Source organism: Harpia harpyja, chromosome 6 (genome assembly GCF_026419915.1).
Source record: "Harpia harpyja isolate bHarHar1 chromosome 6, bHarHar1 primary haplotype, whole genome shotgun sequence".
Lineage (NCBI taxonomy): Eukaryota > Metazoa > Chordata > Aves > Accipitriformes > Accipitridae > Harpia > Harpia harpyja.
The window spans coordinates 17,521,864-17,547,617 of record NC_068945.1 but is presented as its reverse complement, the minus strand read 5'-3'; the positions used below and the strand labels follow the sequence as shown (position 1 = coordinate 17,547,617).

The window sequence follows — 25,754 nt, the reverse complement described above, 5'->3', positions numbered from 1 at the left end:
CAACAGAATTCTGAACATCCCTGACAGCAGATTTGCCATGACAAGCCTAACGTGGAAGATATTTGCCATTTACCATGCTCTAAAGGGATAAAAACGGGCAATTATTTTCCTTTAGGAAGAATAAAGTAAGTTTAACAAACAAAACCTTGGCCGTCACAGCTAATGTTTAAGAGAAAAGAGATCATGGTATTCCTTCACTCACTCAATTAGGCTTGGAGTAGTCGTATTCCTGAAATCAATGAAATAGTATACCAACTAAACAGAAGTGGAAAGAATAAAACACCAGACAGTGCAATGACATATAAGCAATCCTTCTAATATACATAACCAATTACTGAAAACCAGTGGTCCACTGGACTCTTAAGATAAAAAAAAAAATACCTGATAAGATGAATTAGTTAAGTATGAGGAAAAAAAAGATTAACAAGACCAAAACTAAACAGAATATTACCTGAGAACATATTACTCCAGTCCTTCCAGTCCTGTCTTAACCAAAATAAACTGTAATGATCTAGTATCTATAGTGCTGAGGTTTATTTTTTTAAATTTTATTAATAAGTACAAGCAGTAGTCTGCTGAAATATCTGAAACCGTTTACATAGCACAATTTAACTGTATTAATAATCTTGGCATCAACCATCCCAAAAGTTAGATAAGACACAATGCAGCATTTTCTGTCGTTCCTGCAGGCTTCAGTGACACCTGCTGGTAGGACACAGCTACTAAACCCCAGTAAACAACTACTACTCTGCATCTGGGCTGCTGGAATTCACCAGCTGACACAAAACCCTCACATACTGATCTAGTTAATAGCATGCTGAGGACAATACCTGAACTCGAAACTAATTAATTAATTCAGATCTTACTAGCAAACATGCTTCTCCAGAAATATGCAATCACAGTCTAAAGGCTATCAACTCATCCTTACCAGATGTACAGTAAACTTTCTATTCTAAAGGGGTGCTTCCCACAGCTTTCCCCTCCTTCCCCCCAGTTCCATCCACCATGACTGAGCCTGATGAACTGTAAAGACTGTAATGCAAATAGTTAATCTGTCACAATTCTTCTTTTTGAACACGAAAGCTGAACACTAGAACACTTCTAGGGCTGTTCTCAAAGTCAGAACTACTTTCAAATTTCTCTTGACTAGGGAGTATTTCTGTGTATACATAGATCTGCTGCTGAACTGACAACTCTGATGCCTGTGTAAGCCACTAGGCAGCAGCCTCCATTTCCAGCATAGGGGCATACTAACTTAAAATCATAAAGCAGTGAACCAGTGAACTGTAACTCAGTTCAAAACCAAAAGCTTTCTTAGAAAACATGTGAGCCTGTAAAGCATGATCTTACAGTGACACTGGATTTTTTGCAACACAAGAATATTTAATCAGTTAATGAAAAACACTGAAGCGCTTAAAACAGTATCTGTAGTCACTTTTAATCAGCCTCAGCTAAGAATATGGACTGCTCAGCTAATTTAGCTTTTTGGTTAAAAATGTCATCAGCATGTGTAGGCATTTTCAAGTAGAACTACAAATTTACTAACAGCAAACAGGGCAGTGTAAGGTAGATGCACAAAGGAAAGACCATACCAGTGCAGGTAGTTGATGGAATAGCTCCAGTGATCTTCAATATGCCAGCAAAATGAGGAGAAGCACATCCCTACATACAGCCAAGGTACCTTCATGCCAGAGATATCTGCATTGATGTGAGCAAGGACTGATTGTTCTAGAATTGGCATGTTATTCAAGTTCCAACCAGAAAGCGCATAATCCTGCCAAAAAGAGGAGAAAATTCTGAACAAATCAGAAGAACGTAAAGACACCAACTCCAGAAAAGGAAAGAACAAAGGAAGAGATCAGCCTATCCATTTCTATAGTAGACAGTGGGTAATATTCTGCAACAATGAAGCACCAAAACTAGGAAATAATTTCTTAAATACCTTAGTCAGCAATTAATCAGACTAAGATTTAAGGCCAGTCCTGGTATTTCAACATACGTAACCCATCATCTTTGGATCAAGGCTTACATACATGGGCTTTGATATTCTTCCCCCCAAGTTTATAGGTTTCATACTTTTCTGTGAAACAAAATACCAACAACACTAATAGAACAAAAGATAGAAGTCTTCAATAAAATAGGACAACTTAAGATTGTAAACAATGCAGTGAATCTTATGTTGTTATTTTAGCTTTTTTAAAACCTGCTTTACTGCACTGCAGTTTATCTTGATCTTCTTTATATATTACTTCAGAAAGTTTTCTCAAGAGAAGAAATTCCTACACACTCATTTCTGAGAAGACAGCATCACTAGTTAAGCAATCCCACCTTTACTTTCAAATACACACAATTTGTACAAAAAATGAGAATCCAAACAGACTGCCTTAAAAGCTCACTACCATGCTTTAACATTAGTCTACTTTCCACCTTGAAAAAAAGCTGTTAACACAGATTCACATTTTATGTGAATGTCATTTTAGGCATATCCCATAGATGCTGAAAAGACTGGTCACACCCTCAGCTCAGCCACACATTCCTGCTGTTTCCTCTGCTCTGACACTACAAAGACAATGCAGTGAGTCAGATGACTTAAGTGATCTGGCTAGAAAATATTTTTTAAAATTACTACTTTCATACAGATAGATCAACAAGCAGTTCTGACTCATTAAGCAGCTACACAATTATTGCATGGCCAACAAAGGTACAGGAAGGAAGGTGCAGGTATGGGTGGAAGAAAATAGTGAGCAGGATTACCTCTTCCAGTGATCAGTATAAATTGATTTGGGGCTGTGTAATCACGAAACCACACCTTTACTCTCATTTCGTTTGAATTTAAACATATAAGCACCAGAAAATTGACACGCTACAGTAAGGTCTGAGGGAAAATAGGTAATATACTTAGCAGATGTTCTTTATAAAATTTTCTATAGTAGGATGCTGTATGTACATATTTTCGTTCTTACAGTATGCACAGACAGAGAAACAAGCTAAATCCAGTTAGTTTGTTTTACCTTTTACGAACCTCCCAAGGAGGTTAGAATCATGTTTCTGTAGCTAACTCTATAACGAAAAGGTTTGGAACAAGAAAAAAAAAAATCTTATCAGTCTCCTCATACTCGGACATACTGTTACAACTTGCACATCTTTGCCTGCTAAGATTAAGTGATACAAAACAGGTGTGACTTAAATCATGAAAAGCAGCTTAGCTATCAGCAACCAGATCTGTAAAAGAACCTAAAATATCAGATTAATGCCCTGCTCGAGGAATGTTAAGTGCCTGCAAAAGCCTTAAGCAGTTTCTTCATGAAAAAAATCGGCACTGATTTCTGACATAAATTCTTAATGTGAAATCCTATGCAGAGCAAAGAATGGGGTCAGTTTGCATATCCTGTTCCTCACCTCCTCCTCTGGCATCAGCTTTCGTCGGCCATCCTTCACTGGGAAGCCACTTCCAAAGTCCTTGGATGAGATATCAGCCCCATATTCCACAATGACGTCTTCTTCTATGCTGCTCACCAATCGCCAGAATTCTTTTTCTACAAGCTCAGTGGGAACCATCTGAAAGCGGTAAGGATATTAGGGTATGTGCAGATAAGACCCAACATAAAAGTTATCATTCAAGCAATAAATCATTACTAATCCCCCATGAATTTTCAAACACCGAAGCCACTCCTTCTCTCCCCTCCACCTCTTCAAAGTCATACAGTTTGGTCTGTATTCCTTAGTAGCGGCTGCAGTGTAACAGAAATAGAATGCCACATCATAGGGAATGGAATGAACAAAAAAGAAGATGGGGTTACCAGAAGTACAGCTAAAAAGAAGGGGAGAAGGAGACAGCCAGCAGAAACCGAGCAGCAAACAGAATGAACAGCATGCAAATTCCAAACTATTTCAAAGGACAATGACCAGAACTTCTGAGTAACAGGAAGGAAATTCAGATAAAGAATTGTGTTCAAGAGTGTAGTCTTCGTATAGTTCATTACAACTCTTACTTGTACACATTTATTTATGAAGCTTATTTGTAAAATAAGCTTTGTTCCTTGGTTTGCTCTGTGTCCCAAAGTTGCATCAGAAATTGGAGTCCTTAAAAGCTAGAAGCTTTCGCAAGAACGCACATAAATTACCAAAAAACCCTGAGAGGAGGAGTTTGGTGCTGCATGCAGTCTACAGGACAGCGGAATTGCGGAAGTGTGCCAAAGCAGAAATGCTAGTTATAAAAATGCTGCTGAGATGCAGAACAAAAAAAAGTGATTATCAGACAGACTCAGTCTACTGACTTGTCTGCAAGAAAAGGCTGCAACAGGGAGGAAACCAATGATTTCTCCTCCGAACAAACTAAACCATGACAAAAGCCATAGGAAGGGCAGGAGAAAGACACCTTTGCCAAACAAGAACAAGACACCTGGTTCAATTAATCGAAAAGGGCAAGAACTTTAAACTAGGGTACGGCCAATAAGGTATAACCTAACAAGTAATAAAGCTATAGCTATCTGTCACAGGAAAAGGGTGAAATGAAGTTGAAATGAGACCAGATGCCAGAAAGCCAAATCATTTGTTTACATGTTTGAAGCTTATGGTCCCTCTTTAAACAAAGCTAAGATGCCTCAGCAAAAAATCCAGTATCAGCTGAACCTCTTTTTCCCCTACAAGGAATCACAACAGAAGTTGAAACTCACATGGACTGGCATGTTGAAATAATCAGACTTGAAGTTATCAGCCATTTCACCAAAGCTCTGGAGAGTGTATTCCCTGACAGCTTGTTCAAATCCAAAGGCCTCACGGGGTTTGTTGCATTCCTAGGAGATGGAACATAAAAATATTGTTCCCTGCAGCAGATTATTACACAGTTACATCTTTAGCAAAAAATCCTAGTGTCCATCAGAGTCCTTACCAAACACAATAAGCTATCAATTTTGAGTGCTTTTCTCAGCTGCGGAAGTCCTACCACAACAGAAACAGAGCTGAATTAATTGTACAGGAGCTAATTTAACATGGTAAACCCCAATGCTACACACTTCTGCTTTCCTGTCCAAAACTAAGTTTCATAATCTACTGCTGCCAGCCAGAGTAAGACACTGTACAAGATGCTTAGACAGCCATAAGACATTTCTTAGACACATTGGATTCAAGCACTTGCAGAATAACTGCACAGGAACAAACTCTGCAAGTGCTTCAGTTTTATCAAGTCAGCAAATCATCAACGGATTTGGTGCTGTGAAGGTATATAGGAGGAAAGAGGAAGAAGGAAATTAAAACAATGCAACACAGCTAACAACAGACATGGTCCATCTGACAGAAAACCTCCAAGTCTTCCACTGTTCTATCACCATTCATCCAAGAGTGCAAAAAGTATTAGTTCCCCACCCATTTCTACAGCGTCCTTTTCAGCATCCTTTGTATCTGACACAATGTTTATATATACACAAGACATATTTGAACAGGAACATGACACAGAACTATCTGAGTCAGCTGTTCAGTCATAAAGAAACAGGAATGGAAAGGAATTCAAAAGATCAGTAGTTTCTTTTTCTTTGAGAGGAACTATCCTTAGACTATGCCCAACACTTATCAAAGTAGTTCTTAAATGGAGCCTGCAACAGAGAATCTACAACTTCTGTAAACACTGTCAAACAACACTGACCTGAATACATGTAAAGAGCCCTTACACTATTCTTCCTAGCTTCTGTTCCAGCACCCTGCTGTTAACATTACATTAAGCATCTGTGCACAATTAACATTTAAAGTAAAAACTGATGCAAAAAGCACTACTGAGCATTTCAAAGATCTTTCTGCTGTTACTTGTTTACTCTCCATTACATAATATAGCTATGTTTTTTCCCTTCTTCCTCTTACTTCCAATGTATTTCCAGAATTTTTCAAGTACTTTCTGTATCATTTGCTACTAACAACTTATTTGGCACTTTAACTTTCCTGTTTTTGTCCCTATATGCATATTTTTTTCCTTGGGAACAACATATCCCTGTTTTTACTAGCAGTAGTAGCAGTGAAATTTCTTGTGAGTTTCCACATTCTTAAACCACTGCAGTCACTATATTTACTACTATATTCTCTAAATTAACTCCACATTGGATTGCTGTAGTTTGCTAATACTCTTTTATTGCGCTCTCTTAAGGGAACAATAAACAGGCAGCTTAATCCACTCTGTGAGCGGCAGCCCAAAGGGTTTGTTGCATCTTTTCCATTGCCTGTAACTATGAACTTCCACCTCTCTCACAGCAGCATTTGCCTGAGTTCATCTGACAACCGTCTCTCTCTTGGTGAAGGGTTAGAGCTGATCCACCTTATTATGTGGCTGCACAACTATTCATACACCACAAAGAAAACAGCAGAAGCCCACAGCTGGGAACGGTGTGGCAGATATAGGGGGAAATGGGCATATACATGTCTGTGTGCAACTGCCCCTTTGGATAAAACACGGTCTAAGAAGTTAAAGCCAGTCACAAAATTACAGATTTAGAAACAGTAAGCTTTTTTCTCTGAATCCTACATCTACCAGTTTCCTGAGCTTGTGAAATTTGTTTTCTTAAGACAAATACCAAGCCAATCAAATGATATTAATTGCCCTTAGGGTGTTGACCAGTCATCTCTTGGAACTTGGTATCTCTTCTTTTTTGAACAATGAAATTCAACTAGCTTCCACTTTCAGAGCCTCAACAGCTCCTTTTTCAGTCTAAACCAAATCTAAAATAGCTACAAATTTTTCAATTAGTTCTTCCACTTTCTGCCACAAGCTATTCTGAACAATGCCATATGACTTGCCAATAATCAAAGCTCCCTGTTATGCCCAAATCACATACATTGATGACATCATAGTTTACAAAATCTCATTGTTATGCTGAAACACCTATCACAACCCTACTTCTCACTCTAATTTCCCACTACCAATTTATCAAACTGAGTTTCAGCTCTTAGCATACAAAGGCCAAAGTTTTAGCTGTCATATGGCTGTTTAATAAACAAAGGTTATGCTGAAGCTCTAGAAGGAACATTTCTCTCTCCTTACGGCTCATCAACCAAGAACAGCTGGAGATTCACAGCTCATCTTGACAATATTCCAAACAAAACTATGCCTTCTACCCAGATGGAATGGCACTGAGCTGAACTGCCCTTCTGATCTTTCCAGGAACACAAGTATACACACAAAGCTTGAGTAGTTCTTGAACTGTACCTCAGCAACACACTTCGGACACCTCCAGTCACCCTTGGGTACATCAGGTAAAGGAGGAATCAAGCAAAAAGTGTGATAGCTGTCATCACATCCATCACACAGAAGCAGTTTGTCCTCGTTATTTCCTCTGCCACAGAATAAGCAAACATACAGATCAACCTGTGGAGAAAAAAGAAAAAATAGGGAAAAAAAGTTACAAAAAGTTTCTTCATCCAGAACCTGCCTTCTTTAAACTAAAGAACAAAGGATGTAATCCTAAAGTCCAATATATGAACATCAACGCAATCTCCTCTGGTTTTTGAGAAGCATTGATAATGAACAACTACATTTCATTTTCCCAAAGCAGTAATATATGGGGGGCAGGAGGACTTTGGGTACTGCAAAATAACTATCCAGTTCAGTTGGACAATTGTTTTCTATATAACTCAAAGTAGTATCTCATTTACTTTATTCTAAGACAAAGAGGAAGTTACAGTTTTTAGAACTTCATGCTCTCCCTCTCTTTGGGCCTATGGAAAACAATTCAAACTAAATCCCTACAAAGAGCACATGACTAAGGAAAATCTCCAAAAACTATTTCAGAAACATACATGCCATCACTTAGAACAGTACAGTGACTATCTTTGCAATGGAAAAGAAGAGGTAACAAGACACACAAACCTACAGTTTTCAATCTAAGAATCCAAGGGGAAGGGAAGGAAACTCCATGTAAAGGTACCAACTTCTTTCTCATTTTCCCCAAAATAGAGGATAAAAACTCCAAATGGTAAGAGAGAAGTATTAATCCCAATGCAACAGCAAACAATTTTTGCAGGTGTCTGTCCAAGACAATCTCTCAACAAGAACAACACTGACTGGGAGATATTCTCAGAGACTAAAGAGAAAACCTTATCAACAGGTTTGAAATTTTCTTTGCTGTTGCTTCCTGTATTGTCCAAAGGACTTTCAATTTAATATAAACATTTACTATACTACTGAAGATCTGTAACATCATCTGAGGAAACTGTGTATTACTTTATCACAGCTAAATAATTATCTTACATACAAATTTTTACTAAGAACATGAACTTCATGAATAATACTTGCTCCAAATTCTGCTACTACTCCCATCAGTCACTGGGCAACTCAGGCTATGCATATTTCCTTCACACAGCTCAAAATAACATCAGAAGCAGTGGGGTAGTTTTTCGGGTGTCTGTTATTTTCATGAAGATGTCACAAAAACATGTGCTTTTCAGCTGATTAGGTTCACACAGTTGTGTTAAATACCTGATGTCAACCCCATCTTAGTTACACCAGCCTAGTTAGGTATGCAATTTCCTAGCTATGCAATAATACACTTAAGAAAATTGCTCAGGCTTCTTAAGAAATAGTTTTAAAAAAATAATGCAGTTCTATTAAGAGACATATAATTTTCCCCTTTTTAAAAAAATCCACACATTTACCCTCATGGAATATCAAGTCTGTCTAAAACACCAAACTAGTTGCTTTTGTTGCAAGTATGTAGAAGGGAGGGAGAGTACCTTAGCAGACATTTCCAGGTTCTCTTCCCAGAACTAAACATGCATTAAAAAGGCGATCATAAGAGGAGGCTATTCTATGATACTCCCTAGTCACCTATCACTGATAATACCTTCTCTCCAAATTCATATTAACATATGCGATCTTTATGCTAGCCCAAGTGATGATTTGTCAAATAAAAAGACTGCATTGAAATAGATATTCACAACAAGCAGATCAGTGATTATGCAATAACCACAAATAAGCCTTCTAGCCATGGAACAAAACAGAGTCAAATTATGATGATATATAACTATATGGATCAAGGGGAGGAGGGGATAAAAAGAAAAAAGTGTATTTTATTTCACAGTTAGCATTTCACAAAAAGATAAACGAATGAAGGATAAGTATAAACAAAACTGCACCACAGTATTTTTCAGACAAAAGTTATATAAGGCTAATTTATCACCTGTGTACTTCAAAGACTGCTTTCCTTGAAGATCTCTCATCCAAGTATAAAAAAAAGTGTGGAATCAAAACAGTACTAAGTCACAGAAATTCACAAGATTACAGTTACAGCAATACAGTTCCAAAACTTTAGTTCTGTTACTACAGTATTTTCACTTTCTCTTATAAATAAGAGTAAATGGAAAGAGTAAACAAATATAATTTTCTATAAAGAAACAGAAACTAGATAAAATATTTTAAAATTAAAGCATACTTAAACAAAATGGTCACAACACTTACACAGCCTAGGACCACCATATACTCAGAAGTAGTAGCACAACTGAAAAAATTCAAGTCACACAAATTCTAACTTAACTGCAATGGCGCAATGATCTGTTTTTTAAATATCCAACTTCTCCCACTTTTTTCCCCCCAGGAGGCATTTCCACATATAAAAATATCATTACTAGAGACTTTCAGTTGCCTTGGCCTTCAATGGTTGAAATTTAAAATAAGCTCTTGTAAGTGTTCTCAGGCTAAGATAAAAGAACAGCTGAATTATTAGCGAAGAGTCTAATTCTTAAGACATTAAAAGCATGCATCTTCATTCATGGTTACGTACACACGCTGAATTATGACATTTTAAAAGTAAAAAGTCACATGCTATGAAAGACATTAAGAACAACCATATACTGCTTTTCCATGGTTAAACGTCAGAGTGCTAAACATTTACTTTTTCCCCTTAGGGGTTTCTCTTGCATGGACTCGTATAATGACTAGTTTAAACTCAACAGAAAAGACATGAAAGCTGGAATTGCTAAAAAACAAACTCCTGAAGTACTGGAGCACCTCAAAATATCTTTTAAAGAAGACAAGTAGTATTATACTTGTCCTACAAAGGGGAGCTCAAATAGAAAGTGAGCAACTGAAGGCTTGCAAGAAGTGTGTGGCAAAGCAAGCCCTCAAAACCATGATCAACAAGTACCTTCACGTTGCAACATCCTTCCTGTCCGAAAGATTAAAACACAAACTTAGACCATAAATTATTTTTCAAAATACTGTTCGTTCTTCCCATAACAGTATCACCTCCTGCAGTGTTCAACCATTCATCTATATGGGGGGGGGGTGTTTAGAAAAAAAATAATCTTAGTAAATCAATTCATTTCTTATTATGACAAATCACTGCAAAGAATCAAACTTACGAAGTTGACAGAAAGAGTTCCTTTGCGTTGCCTCATCTGCATTCCAAATGCTTCCGATCTGGTTCCCTTGCGTCTTCGTGTCACCTCGTCTTGAAGTAAAATAAAAGTTAAATGTTACTGGTATCACATCAAGATAGACTTAACTTGCAAAAACAACACAGATATCCAGCCTGGAACCCTGCCTTTCATATCAGAAACTACTTGACAGTTCAAAGAAAGCAAAAATGCCTTGTTATACCTGGCCAATTTAATTTAGGAAAACATATTTTGCTTATCCTCACAGGTGAACCCAATTGCCTCATGAAACAGAGTGAATTACACTCATAATTTGTGCACTTAGCTGGTAGAATCAGTTTCAGTATTGTCAAATCCTGTTTTCCCTTCCAGTCACTCAGCTCGTGCAACAGCTGCTTAATTGTTATTGTTACTATACAACACATAAAGAGCTGAAACTATGCCAAGTTACATGAAGCACCCTGTAAATCTTTCTCATGAATGAAACCCTAGAATACTTAAGCTTTCTTTTTCCAGTTACAATGATTTGCTTACTTCTTAATGTTGTCTCTAGAGACATTCAGAAAGATTTAACAGCTATGAGCCCAAGATTTAATTACCCTCTTTATCCTTTGCTCCCAATGCCAGTCCCATCATCTTGGGTCCAGCTCCAAAGATCTGCAGCTTCTTTAGTTCAGTATTTCTACTCATTTCTCCTGCCTCCACCTAAAAACAAAAACAAGACCACATCAGCACAAAGCATCAGTATTTCCCCTCCAGGTCTATTCATAATTTGTTTATATTCCACTCTCCCACAACATCTGCTCATCAAAAGAAAGGAAACAGACGCATAAAAAGACACAATTTTCTGTTCCTAAAGCCAATGAACAAATGCAAATGGAATAAAAGACAGCATTTTTGTCCCAACCTCCCAAATTATTTCCCATTTAGTATTACAGAAACTATGGAAAGTCAACCATACAGCAAATAAGAGAACTAGGTTTGACATTTAGCAAAAAATAAATAAGAATGCTGCCACAGCAGTATTTTCCAAAATAACCATGATTCAGTCAAGTGCCCGGATGTTAACACATACACTGTTTCAACAGATTTTTTTTTTTATCTGCTTCCTTGAGTAGACACATACACATGACACTAATGAGTTCCAACCTACTGCCTGAAGCTTGGCTGCTCCTGTGTTTATTTGTGATGAAATGTTATGAGTACCACTCTGAGATCACAGCTACTCCTGCTGCCCTTGCAATCTCAAAATCAGAGATGAAAAGACTGAATAGGTGACAACTCCATGGCCCTACCAGTGTTGTTTCCTGAAGTGTTCTCTTCAACTGAACTTCTTCCCATTTTCCATCACCAACTTACGTCATTTTCTTATATCATTGCCACTAACCTAACAATAAAAAGAACCTCCATATTCTGTTTTTATCTGCAACACAATCACCTTGGTATTTTTCTTTATGTTGCCTCCTTATACTTTGCAAACTCCTTCTCACCTGGTATAGTAGGCCACTAAACTCTCATCATTCACAATCTTCCTCCTGAAATTCACTGATTTTAAAAGATCTCAGCAAATCTATCAATTTTGAAGGTGGGTACCTAATCCTAAAGAGATCATTCTTCAAGTAACTTCCCGATGATACTTCATCTGTTATTTTCCACAGAGTTATGGCCTGATATATCATGCAGGAAACAAGCTCCCTTGGGGTGACATGCGTTCACAGTTTTTAATCAAAAATCCCAAAAAACTCTTCCAAAAAAGTGCTTAAAATAAGTTCAAATGCATTTGCAATAAAGCTAAAAGAAATAAGATGATTTCCATTTATTGAGCCTAAATCAGTTGTTTTTCTTGCTTCTGAAACACATTAAGAGAGAGATAATTTCCTAGGCATTACTCCTCTAAGGAATTTTTAGCGATAGAGTCCCTGTTCCCACTGAACTGTGTATTCAGTATGCTAACTGGCACCTTTCCAAACTGATTATTGCTGATATTCTAATTTTGAACATTTATGAATTCTATGTTGCTATTAAATTATTTTCACTTTAGATATATGTTACCAACTTTGTAAGCTCACTCTGAAATTGCATGCTAACTGGCAAATTTTTCTCATAAATTCCTCACTTTTTGGCTAACAAGCCATAAGGAAACAGTGGCTTTTTTGCTGTACAAGAAAGCCTACCACCTGGAGACTTCATAGTCCCTCAGTTGCCATTTGAAATTCATTGACAGCTCATCCATTCTCTCAACTAACAGAACCTGATAGAATCAACCCACATTACATTTCTCAGCACAGTACAATTTTCCATCATTTCACCAACATGTATGAATGGTCTCCACAATTTTTCTCTCCTGCTTTTGTGACCTAAGATAATTTTCTCAGTGCTACCTGAAAAATAAGTTTACTATCATATTTACTAAAGGTAAATCATTAATGTGCAGCAACCTCTCTTCCGTTTTATAGCTTTGTTTAAAAATGCATCGCCTAAATATATTTTCAGAACTCCATCGCCCAGATTTACTTGCATTCCACTAGACCTAAGTGGATGCAATCCATTCACACTCAGGTGGAAAAAGCTATACAGTTTTCAAAAAGAACAGGTTGGATATTGAAATGGAAATGTTTTTTAAAAATCAGATTCCTATATAACCTTATGAACACTGCCAGGATATTGATAGTTTAAGGCGTGAATACCAAAAGCATTCAGAAGCCTCAGTGAGTACTCTTTCTGTGGTGTCCTTTAAGACTGTATAAAAACACCAAACTCAAAACTGTGAATGGATGGAAGCAGAAATCTTGCATTTCTTGCCATTTTCTCATTGCTAACAACGCAAAACTTCATCACACTTTTGCATTATATTTTTTCCATATAAGCAAAATGAACTTGATTAAACTGTGATTCTATGCTCAGTATTTTTCTTCTACCTTCTCAACTGCAAGCACAACCCAAAGGCTTTTCTTGTGTATGGGCGAATCCAGTTACACTGGATTCACACACTATCTTCTTCTGTTGTCCTACCCTCATCAACATTTGCATCCCCACCCCTCTACCCCCCATATGCAAGACCAGAATAGTTACAACCAAGAATCAAAATATTTATGTGTTTTGGGCATTTGTCAGCATCTCCCAGAGTTCTCCTTTTTCACACGATTATTCCCATGGAAGGAAATCTTTCAAGTTAAAAAATGGAAGCTTATTTTATTAATTCTGTTATTCTGCAATCATTTGTAAGAGAAACCTGAAAGCAGATATACTACTTTGAATTGGTTTTAACTTTTCAGAAAATTCTCTGGACGTTAAGTTAATATCCTTTGAAAAGACAGCACTTCATTGTCTTTTTTTTCCAGTACTGCATTTCTCTACCAGAAATCATCATGATGTAACCTCCTTAGACAAATCCCTTGCCAGTTAAAATACATCCTAACAGATCATCTACGAAGATATACTACCCTTTTCTAAAAAAGACATATTCTCCTAAATTTAACCTTTCCTTAAGTGTATTCTCTTTTCCTAACCTGAATTCATTCTACCTTTTGTTGTCCTCTTCTTTACAAGCCTTTAGTAATTCAGTTGCCCTTCTCTGGTTTTTATTTATGATAGCTTTCTTCAGAGAAAAGGGAAAAAGAATGAAGCATTAAGTTTATTTTTGAGCAGAATCTCTCATCACCAAATTATCCTCTTCCTATTCAGAGACAATGTATTCAGCTGACATTTGATTGTAGTATCCAAAGATTCCCAACCCATCTTTCACAACGGAGAATTCTCATTCCCTATTTTCTTTCATTTTTCGCTTTGTTTGCTTTTTGAAAGTCTGCCACGCCCTTCTACCACTGAGGATCTTTGTTTATTTCAGTAATTTCTGATTACTATCTTTATGCTTCCTTATTCATCACCCATTCTTAGGTAAGTTATCTGCAAGAAGAAGATGCAGAGCATTTTTGGAAAGTACTTTTAGCACTTGGAAGAAATCTACTGAGATGCAATGTCAGTGTAGTTATGCAAGCTCACTACCCAGGCACTGGACTACTCAGCACACTATACAAAAATCATTCAGATGTTTCAGCTAGAGCAGAATGACATTTCTTATTTAGCAGGTTTTTACTTTACTTGCACATTACCTGTTCTCTGAAGACTATCTAGACAATCTCTGGTACAATTCCAGGTAAGCACTTCAAACAATAAACAGAGTCCTGTCTACATTAAGGAGGTGCACTGAAATCTGGAACAATTTCTCAGCATTCCCCAGATATTTACACCTCTACCATTTGGGGCCACTGAGGACAAATCTCTGTTTCTAAATACAGTTCCGGAGTTGACTTGAGAGTTATACATAGCTTCCAACACAGCCAAAAAAATACTTCTCCTGGATATGCAAGTAGGTTGAGATTTTCCTGCATTAGAGAACTCCTTTCAGCCATTTTAGTAACTATAAAGCTTAAAAAACAGCGTGGCTACAGGCCTAGTAAAAGGCATTTAAAAATATAAATATATATATATATCTATATTTACTTTTTGCAGACGATCCAAATAAAATCACCTCTCTCATTTCTGAAATGCAGCCCCTTTAAATGAAATGAAGCAGCTGTACTGCACCAGAATCACTTTTTCCAACAACGAGAAATGAGAAGTACTGTTACTCTACCAAAATCAGCAGGAGAAAAGATCCCACAGAATCTTAATAACATAGTGACACTTTTATACCATGTATGAGGAAAAGGTCATACTGGCATTATCCCATGAGATTTGTTCAAATCCAAAGCAGAATTCTACATAATGAATGACTGCTTCAGTTCCTGTGGCATTCTCAGTTTTTCTGGATAGCTCACTAACAATACATGATTCGAGAGATCTGGTAAGATCACAGGCTGGGACTGCTTGTGTGATGCATTGTTATATGGCTAGGATAAATAACATCGAGTCAGCTTCAGTAAGTTAAGAAAACAGATAAAAAAGACAATTTAGTCGAAATCAATCGACATCAGAGAAAAAGATGGAAGTTTATAAAGGATACTCAAATATCTCAGTGACAAGAAAGATGCATTTGAAAAAAAGCAGTTTAAGAGCATCTGAAAGAACTTTATGGTGCTTAAAATAAGTCTAGAATGGCATCAAGCATGTAGCAAGTTTGTTGCACATAAATCCAGCTTTCACCCATGTTCCACTGACTGGCCAGGAGGGAGCCACTAGACCTGCTGTAAAGGGCCTTAGGATGCTGCCTGCAATAGATATCCTTCTTAAAAGGTGAAGGACTACTTTAAATAGTGCAATAGAAGCAATGAAGCCATCAGAACAAGCCTCCAAGCTTATTTCTAATGATACAGCATTTAAAGTGATGGCGCTTCAGTTTGAATTGAGATTTACTGGGGGGCACTCCCAGGATTTAATATCACCTAGTAGAACACCAGAAGTTCCCGTAACACCATTAATCCAGAATAAACTGCTTTTCAGTAGAAAAACTGTGGAAATCCTATTGAGTTCCAGCCATCACTGAGCATCTCCCCACATATGTTTCATTTCCTCAGAAAAACAGTCTGTCCAGCTTGAGATAATTAGTCCCAAGTGCAATTTCCACAATTAACGAAGACTTATCTACACATATTTGCATTTTTGTAACTAAAGGGGATATCTGAGAAAGTTTTAAAAAACTTTTCAAACTTTGCACAAGCAGAAGCTTCAACATCATTTCACAAATGGCTTTTTATCTGTTTAGTTTTCACAGATATGTTCACTAGAAAGGTACCTAGGCCACTTGTGAATAAACAAAAAGCAGCTTTTAAAAGTTTTCAGATAAACAGCGCATCTACCATAAGCAAACCAGGCCTCAGACAGACATCCTTCTCTGGATTTTATTTAAATAAAGACTGCTTCCTAGTGGTGCTTTTGAGCAGGCTCCTACAGCCAGACAAAGGCTGTTGCACTGCCAATGCTGATGCGCTGGTGGAAAGAATAAGTGTTCTCTGTCCGTAAGAGCCAGTTAACAGGGGTACCTGGGATTTGACACGCCTGGTTCTCTTCAGCACAACATTCATTCTTGAAGCCTGCTTTGGGGAAGCCTGGGCATCTGAGCTGAGGTCCTCAGCCTCCACTTTTTCCTTAAGGTCCAAGTTTGGCTTTTGGATTCCCTAGAGGATCAGAGCGCAGAACACCAGGTTGATTGATCAGGCAGTGCTAATCATTTAACGGTCTGTGAATCATTCTGTTTGCTAAGAAACAGGATGAGTGAAATCACACAGCATTACACATGCCATTTGGACAAGAGGACAATTAATCCACACACCCTTCAAATAAGGAAACTGAATCTCAACTGCCAGCTTATCAAAAGAGAGAGGAAGATATCTTTCCAATTAATCATATCATCTTTTACCGTTTTCCTTCCCAATAGGGTTGGCCTCAGTCCTATAAAGAAATGGCTATCGGAAAATAACTACATAAGGTCACATTATGACTTCTAGCACTATTCTGTCACAGGTAAGTATGAGGGTGGTTCTAGGTTTGTTTACATAGCTAAAGCTTCTAAAAGCGCCCTAGTTTCATACGCAATAACAAGTAGCATTCTAAATGCAGTTTGGGTCCCCTCTTCATATCATGAAAGAGACACATCTCACCATAAGGCTGACCCCAGACTGGAAGAGCTCATAGGGGTATAAGATCCGTTCATAGTGAGACTTCAGTAATGACCCTGTGCCTTTTCCCGGCAGGTAGCCAAGCCGACTTGCCACTTTAGACCATTTCTTCTCTTTAGTGACTACTTCAAAGCCTCCTTTGCTGGCAACAATCTGAAACACATAAATAAAAAAGTTAAGGGTTTTGAGCTGCTCTCACCACCTTGCATAAAACAAGAATCAATTAAACCAACCAAATGTTAAAAGATTCTATTAAGTGACAGAATCCTGAATTTAGATTTTGTTTCCTGAAGAACTAGCACTTTAATAACTAAGGTCTTACTTATCCTTGTTACTTAATACGTTTAACATGACAATTTTCCTAGTAAATGGAAATTGTGTACTGTGCTAGACAGGAGGAGTCTAACAGTTAAGATTTATGACATGTTGGAAAGAATACAAACCCCACCATCAGAACAAACTGAAAAGTTAACTCTCACAAGACTTGTACTCTGATGCAAAACACAAGTCTGGCCAGAAGCGAAGCCCATTCTAACAGACCCCAAGCAGAAGGGAGCATTGGAGCTCACAACTTCAGAGTTACAGAAACTCTCACGAAAGCCTGAATGGCAGAGAGAGAACTGTAAAAAAGAGGAAAAACTGAATTTACCTTCTAATTAACTCAGTCCAGTTTTTACACCTGCCTTCAACTGGTCTGAGTCTAGTAATTCACATACAGAACTATCACTGCTTACATATAATTAACATGTACCTAGAATGAAAAATGACAGACCATTTGCCTCCAAGCAATGATCCTAACAGCATATGAGTTGCTTCCTCAGAAACACTGGGCACATTTCCACTGCCTCCCTTCCCTTTACAGTTTCACTGCCAAGTAGCTTAAAACCCAAATGGATTGTAATTTCAATTATATTATTGCAAGACTAATAGCATTTCTACAACAGTGTAGTTTTGCATTACATTTCTTTACACAAGGACCAAATTTCATGCTTAATGTTTCACAGACTGTTAGAAACCTCAATGCAAAAACATTTTGTTACTGGAGTGAAATTTATGGTTTATTTTTGAGGCTGAGGTAAATTCAAAAGTCTAATTGTGATGGTGACAAATAAATTAGTTAATTCTGGTTCCTCCTATAATCAGAGATGGATACACTTAGATAAAACAATAATATTATTGATCATTATTTTTCCTCATATTTACAGCAAAGTACTAGAAAAGCCATTTTAAATGAAACCATTCCTAAATTTCAACTTATCTTCAAAATGTACATGAAAAATTGATTTCTAAAATTATCTATACATGAACAATGACTAGAGAAGCCACTAAGTAACTAAATAAGCTTAGACCTGCGTATCTGCAGTCAACTAAAATGTTCTAGCCTGTAACAGTGACCCAGATACTTCTCAGTACCACTATGATATTCTGCATACCCCAGCAAACCACCACAGACATGAAAAGAAATTAAAAAAAAAATACCAAAAGACATTTTATGAGCTTTCCTCTGCATTTTATCAGCAATTCCAGACTGCCCAAAAGACTATGACTTCTTTCCTTAAAAATAAAATCTATTCAGATCTTTACATTTTTACTTACCGAAAAGAAAGAAATCTTGATGGGGAATGGAAACTGATGCTCTAACCTAGAAGCACTAGAACTACCTTGTTTTAATTCCTTACCTTGCAAGAAGAAATCTACCTATTTATATTAACAATCCATCCTTAGCGGGTAAGTTTATAACAGTACATATATTTTACCAATGCAAAAGTAAATTGCAACAGAGATTTTATTTGTGTGCAAACTTCGAAAAAACCACACCAAACACAACTACAGTAGTATAAATTTCTAGCCAGCCTTAAGCCTAGCCTGTTTTGGAATTTAATTAAAATAATTATTCCAGAAGTTGACATTATAAACTCTCAAAAATGCATGTTTATGTCATGTGAAGAACCTCTATTGGGATAGAGGAGGGAGCAATTACAACAACAATTCATTACAGAATTGCTAGGTCAGGACCTGAATGGCGCACAAGTATACCGCTGCCTTCTCAAAAACCACCTCAAACTCCTGCAGCTCTACCACTTGTAAAAAAGGAGAACTAAAAAGCAAGTGGCCAGCTGACGTCAGGATGTTCAAGCTGTATACAAGGTAACGAATACATGCTGTATAGAATCCAACCACAGGCAATTGATTTAACGGTGCTTGACATGTCTGCCATAACCATTCAATTTAAAAATTCTCTTTCACTATTTTTTTCCAGTCTTTTATTTATTCTCTGTATTAATGAGATTAATGCTGTAAAACAAGTCCTCCCTGTTGCTTGGCTTGAATGAAAAACAAGGTCCCTATCTGACCAAGGTCTACAATTGCTTGCTTACCTTGCTCAGACTGTAGAGATCCAGTATTTTTCTCTCCACCACAGGGATTTTTAAATTGGATCCTTGGAGTTCCCAAAATTTTGCTAACTGATCCAAGAAGTCCAGCTTCACTCTTGTCATTGCCTGCAATCAACAAAGGAAGACAAATGTATATGTCCCAAAACAAGTGTGACAATACCTTGCAGTCCTGAGAAAAAACATGACAAGTTTTTATAGCGTTTACATTTTCAAAGTGCAACTTGGCAAGTGAGTTATTTCTTAGTCATGTAAAAAACCCCTAGAAATAGAAATATTGATAAAAAGAAAGATCTTTACAAGCAGAAAATTGTATATGCTTTTCTCTCTGCATTCAAGAGCCTATAAACCAAACTCCTACCCAGCAATTTCTTGGTTTGAAACCAAAATGCATACATATGAGAAGTCAGCATTCCAGGGAGAAACACAAGAGCAATTATTAAAATATATATTGGGGCGGGGGGGTGGGGGAAGGGGGGGGGAGTTACAAACAGTTTTAATATATGCCTTAACCATGCAGAAAGGCCTCCTCCCTTGAGTATTTTTGGAGTACTCAAATCACTTTCCATAAGGAGACCCATTTACATGCCAAATGATACATGACGTTTTGGTATACGAACAGAGCAAGGCTTTGAGAAATGTTGTAGAGAAAAGGAAAAACCAGGACAGAATGGGACCCATACTGCTTTCAAGAAAGCTCCCATACATTTCTGAATCATAAAATTAACTAACTATAATAAGCCTATAAAAAAATCAGTTCATTTTAAGGTTTAAAATGCATTATCAAGACAGTATAAGGTAACCAGAGGCTTCAGAACAGCAGTAAATATTTTAAGAAAAAAAAATTCATTGCCTGTAGATCTCTGAAGGCTAGACACTGGCTGCTCTTACTACACAACATGGTACTTGGCATTCATTTTAGACATTTCCAGTTGAATGTGAAAAACTCTTGTGGTTATTTTGGGTAATAAAATAAAAACCAGACTTTCTCAAAGCCGTGGAGAGTTATTTTATATGAACTCTGCCACTGCCAAGTATAAACACTGATGTGGTCTATGGGTTTCTAAAGTCTCCCCCATCCAGAAACCTGCCAAGATGCAAATCTCAAGCAAGGAGACCTACTGCTCAGTGCAAACACAAAATTATATCAACAGTGGAAAAGCTCACCTCCAATTCATTCAGGCGCTGAATTCGTGGAGTGAAACGAAAACTTTGTACTTCACATGCAAATGGAGGCTGCCAGTCCTAAACAGACACAAAAAGATATTTTATTGCTTCAAGAAACTTCTCAAAAAAACTCATAAAAGAGAAGACCCTAACAACGTCTGAGTAAACAAGCTCCCAATAGTAAATGAGTTTCTCAGTACAGCTGGTGATATCATTTTCCGTTTTTATGACATTCTTGTGCTTTTAAAATAATGTTCTTCCCACAGTATTTTAGTTTGGAGAAAGAGATCCTCACAGAACGAAAAATATAAAAGAAAATAAGGTTCAAAGCATTTCAGTATGCATTACTTCATACTGAGTTTAAATACGAGACGTACCCGGTAGCTTGTTGGTTATTTATTTACTTTAAAAAAAAGTTCCCTATATCCTGCACATTGCAAAATTCTCAACATCAACAGTGATGAACACTAAATAAAGCACATTATTATGCATCTAACTTTTCTCATGTTTGTCTAGAGTAATTTCAATAAAGATAAGACCACCGGTTGGGAGTCCAATTCTTTAACAGAAATGCAGCCTTAAATAATGCCTTTCTCAACACAGTCAGCAGTTGGTTCAACCACAAGTGCCTCCTAGCCCCATCTTTCAAAACTGTGTTATGACATCAAAACAAGTATAATTCAGCTTTTCAGTACTTTTTAAGAAAGCTTAAGTTACAGTAGATTGTCTACCTGGCAATAAATACAATAGAGTAAGGACACCTCATTGCAGGTGGACAAGCTACACTAAGTATTTATTATTTGCACTGCTCCAGCATATAAAGGCCTCAAGCACAATCGTAAAATATTTACAGCTTCTAATAATGGAAAAGAATAATAAATCAGTAAGGTTAGTATAAAAGCCTCTGATTTAGTACTTATTGCAGGTTGCAAATCAACCTGACGCATGCATCCTGCAAAACCCTGCAATGCAAACAGCTAAGCAATCATGGAGAAATACAAATGCATTCAACGGCCAGGAAAGTTCTAGTTATTCTCAATGAACACGATCTGGATCAGTTTCTTGTGGCCTCTCAACCTAAGCCATTCTGCTTATTTTAGAAAGGGCAAGCCCTTAGAGGTCAAGTTTTCACCATGTCATTAAACCAACTAAACAGATTCCAGCAACCCGGACAGGTCAGAAGGAGAGGAAGGATCATGAAATCTAATCAGTAACCCCCGTATCCAAGTTGTTCTCAGTTACACGCTTTCTTTTCAGTTTTTCTCATCTTCTCTCTCAGTATTTTCAACTCTCTTGTTTTACAGCCATATTTAAAGTTTATTTGCACTTTTGCCAAATTGCCTGATGGTCTCGTCTAAATGGTTTACCAGGTCACAGGGCAAATCATCACAAAATAACAATCAAGTCATCGGAGAGATTAAGCTTCCACCTTTTAAATTGCTACGCATAAACATAATTCCCCTGCACAAACAGGCTGGGGGCACTTCTTTTAACAGTTTAAAGATTATGTTTCTAAACAATGAGGCATTAAAGAGAAATACCCTTCCTCCTCCCTCTCCCCCCTCCCGGAGCAAACGCCTGATTTCACCTACAATGCCTTCGCAGTTTTCACAAGTAGGCTGTTGGGGCGGTTGTTGTTTTTTTTTTTTTTAAAGTAAAAAGAGCGTGAAGTCCCGGACGACGCCATGCGCTGCTAGCTTCTCACCTGCTCGAAAGCAACCTCTGCAAAAGCCAGCTCTGCGGTCAAAGACTATACAGGTTCCTTGGTGTCCCTGGCACGGGCACCGAGGCCTATGGAAGGCGACATACGAAACCCCCAGCGAGCAGCGGGAGCGGGGGAAAGGGCTCCCCGGGTGCCCGCGTCCACCGCTCCGCCACCGAGACCCCGGGCCCGCTCAGACCTCCCGGCCCCCCCCCGGGCCCAGCCCGGTCCCCCGCCCCAGGCCCCAGGCCGGCGGTACCTTGGGGGGCCGGATCTTGCAGATGCCGGTTTTCTCGGCCAGACCGCGGATGCGGCCGATGAAGCCGAGCGGGTCGCTGAACTCCTCCCAGCTGGGCTCAAACACGGGGCACTCGGGCGGGGGCACGAACTCGGCCGCATAGCGCGACCCACCGCCCCCCGACATGGCCGAAGGGGGAGAGCGCCGCCGACGCTGGGGAGCGCACCGAGGGCCGCGGCGGGGCAGGGCGGAGAGGTGCGGCCGGGGGGGGGCCCTCAGGGGCGGCCGGCGGGGCTGGGCCGGTGGCCGAGGCGCATCCTCCGGCGGCGGCTGCCGGGCGGGGCGGCCACCGGGGGGGGGCGGGGCGTGGCGGGGCGGCCGTGCGGGGCGGCGGGGGCAGCTGCTGCCGAGTGTCGTCGTCCCGTCCCCAGGGCTGCCTCCCCCCGCGCCGAGCCCCTCTCGCTCGCGTTTCAGCTCGCCGGAAGTTACGCGGCACGCTTTGAGCCCTCCCCCGGAAGGAGGGGCCGCCGTTGCCTTCCGATCCAAAAAGTAGTCCCTCCGCCACCCTTCTGGCGAGGCGGCTCCCAGCGCCGAGGAGCCGGCCGCCCCCCGGCCCCACCGCCCCCGGAGACGCGCCTCCGGCAGAACCGAGAGCGAAACTGCTCCGCCCGCAGCCCCTCCGGACACGCTACAGCGGGTGTCGGAGGGGGGGGACCAGACGGGCGGGTCCGGTCCACTTCCGCCGCGGAGGAATGTGCGACGAAACTCGAGCCATTCACTTCCGGTGCTGAAGGGCCGTTTCGCCCATTGTCTGAGCCGGACGTCAGGAGGAGGGCCGGGAGCCCCCCCCCCTCGCGCAGGCCCCGCCCCGCGGCGGCCGTTGGGGACGGGGAGCAGGAGGGGTCGGGGGCGGCCTGCCCTCCCTCAGGGCCAGGGGAGCCGGGCAGCCCGAGTCCTCGGACCGCGTCTGCCGGCCGCTGGCGCCCAGTGTCTTGCGCGGGTTCTTATCTTCTGTTTTTTCACTTCTGCAGAAACTGGGCCGTCAGCGCCGCGGCGCTGGGGGCGGCCGCCGTCAGGGCCTGCGCTTGTGGCCCTGCGAGGCTGCTGTTGGGGCAGCTCTTGAGCGTAATCAAAATGAGCCGGTGCTAACGGCAGTCAGTGCACGTTTCTGCTGGCACCTCCACCATCGCTGGCCCAGAGCGTCCCTCTCGCTGCTTCTCCATTAAGATCTCAGAAGCCCGGTCAGTGATTGATAACAAGGTTGCGCGAAGTACTCCACGAGCTACCCCCGCCCCCCGCGTTACCTATAGACAGATACTCTGCTGATCTCCTCCCCATACAGAATCTTTTATTTCCAAAGTGAAGTAGTCACAAGTTGGGACTTGCACGGTACCTCTTTCACCTATCCATTACAACTTGGGTTTTCCAAAAAGAACTGCATGTTGGGGGTTTTTTTAACCAGAACCCTGCCTTCAGCGTTCACCATACTCCCCATCTCACTTTATTACTGTGTATTCCAGCCTTGGTCCTGGTGCACTATTTCAGTCTCAGAAAAAGTTAAGTTCCTCCTCCCGTTAACCATGAGGCTTGCAAGATCAGCTTCAGACAGGCAAATACGTTTATCTGCATAGCTTCCCTGCCAGACTGAAGAGGCGTCACCCACATTTTACATACGGGAAACAAATGGCTCCAATGCGAATAGCTAATTTTGACAAAAGTTACACGTAAGAGCAAACTGATCTTACAAAACATTGAATGAATTTACCAATTGTTATTGTGTTGTTATTTTGCAGGGGGTTCCTGACATGGATGCTTAATACATTTATGACGGTAAAAGCATGTGGAGTGCAGATGTTTCCTTAGCAGTATCGAGAAATTATATTTCTACATACTCCTGCCATTTTTTTCGTTTATGATTTGGTTGTGTCTCTCTTCTGATGAGCTGTACCAGATTTGTTTGAGGAAATGTATCTGTATGTATATTGTATTCCCAACAGGAGAATCAGAACCAACAAACCTGATTTCCAAGATAAGCAGCAATTTAGCCAGGAGTACTAGAGGGAAAAAACTCCATGCTAGAAAGCACCTAATCCATGCAAAAGCTTTGTTTTGAGAACCAGTCTTCTGCTGATGTCCTTCTAGACCGTTCAAGGTTGTTTTGGCTTTGTGTTGGTATGTTTAGGGTCGTGGAGGGCTCTGGAAGGCGCTGCTGGGAAGGATGCGGGTTTTCCTAACAAAGTAAAAAGCTAAAAATCCCAAATAACCCATGAGGGGGCATTTTTTCATTTTATCTGTTCTGCAAGATACCCTTTTTGAAACAGAATTTTACGCTTTTCTCAGTTACCTCCTCCAGTTTGGGGGCCTCTGATACACTGGGCCACGCTGGAACTTGTGTACCCCACATCAATCCTTATTCTTCTTGGTTATCTGGAAGCATTTATCACTTCCCCGAGAGAAGACTTCAGCCCCTTGTACAATATATTGCACTGCTTTATGAGAAATGGAGAGAGCAGCTAGCCTAACCAAGGATAATAGCAGCCTTTCTTCTAGACTTTGCCCAGAAAATGATCTACCCTCCTCTTTCCTCTCTTTATTGAGAAAATTGATTGGATGAAGGACCTCATAGTTTTGTAAGTAAGCCTAGATCTTTTTTTTTTTAAATACAGGAAGTCCATTTCTTTAAAGAAATGGTTAAGAAAAAAAGCTGGCTTTTTAGCATGCAGGTTTTTTTCCAGCACACTTAGTAAGTAAATTAGGAAAATTAGTAGTAAATTAGCGTACTGCACAAATTGTGAGAAGAATACTAAGCACTGCTGGGTATGGGAAGACACATGTGGGGACGAAGAGGCTAAAAAGCATCTAAACAATACACGTGGATATTCAGCCAGAATTCGAACCGGTGACTGCTTCACAACCCCCGCGTTTCGTTCAGTCCATTTTCGAAGACAGACGGGTGTTCGGGTGGTTTGTGTGACGCTGCCGACGACATGAGTCCCCACTGTAGGCTGCCTTTCTTCTGCTCGGAGCCCTAAGCCCCGCCATCACAAAGACGGGGTAACTCAGCCCAGACCCCATCTTTCTTCCCCAAGTAAGCGCCCCGCCGGCCCCACGCCAAGGACTACAACTCCCGGAGGCGCCGGCGCGGAGCGCCTGCCGCCCGTGTCGCGAGCGCTGATTGGTAGAGGCGGTCAGCGCCGCCTGGAAGGCTGCCCGTGATTGGAGGAGGCGGCGGGCGGCGGGTTGCTTCGCCGTTTGAGTTGTGGAGGGCCAGCGGCGGCGGTTGT

The 25,754-nt window shown here is 40.0% G+C and overlaps 1 protein-coding gene and 1 long non-coding RNA gene across 4 annotated transcripts in view; one reads left to right on the top strand and one right to left on the bottom strand.

The window, feature by feature from the left end:
- The window catches only part of KDM5A (lysine demethylase 5A), a 51,183-nt gene extending 28,185 nt beyond the window's left edge, over positions 1–22,998 (bottom strand). The window contains exons 1-11 of one of the 3 annotated variants that reach the window (XM_052790599.1): positions 22,492–22,998; positions 20,531–20,608; positions 19,349–19,471; positions 16,953–17,123; positions 16,335–16,469; positions 10,953–11,058; positions 10,339–10,427; positions 7,190–7,348; positions 4,677–4,796; positions 3,400–3,558; positions 1,593–1,774 (exon numbers count right to left, since the gene is read on the bottom strand). In XM_052790599.1, the coding sequence (XP_052646559.1) occupies positions 1,593–1,774; positions 3,400–3,558; positions 4,677–4,796; positions 7,190–7,348; positions 10,339–10,427; positions 10,953–11,058; positions 16,335–16,469; positions 16,953–17,123; positions 19,349–19,471; positions 20,531–20,608; positions 22,492–22,656 (1,487 nt within the window). In that variant the 5' untranslated portion in view covers positions 22,657–22,998. The remainder of the gene's footprint in view (positions 1–1,592; positions 1,775–3,399; positions 3,559–4,676; positions 4,797–7,189; positions 7,349–10,338; positions 10,428–10,952; positions 11,059–16,334; positions 16,470–16,952; positions 17,124–19,348; positions 19,472–20,530; positions 20,609–22,491) is intronic. The other 2 variants (XM_052790598.1, XM_052790600.1) reach the window with 2 other exon arrangements.
- Positions 22,999–23,422: 424 nt separating this feature from the next.
- Positions 23,423–24,370, top strand: LOC128143415 (uncharacterized). The gene is made up of 2 exons (XR_008235747.1): positions 23,423–24,194; positions 24,264–24,370. It is a non-coding gene; the product is annotated as an uncharacterized LOC128143415 (long non-coding RNA).
- The last annotated feature ends 1,384 nt before the right edge of the window (positions 24,371–25,754 follow it).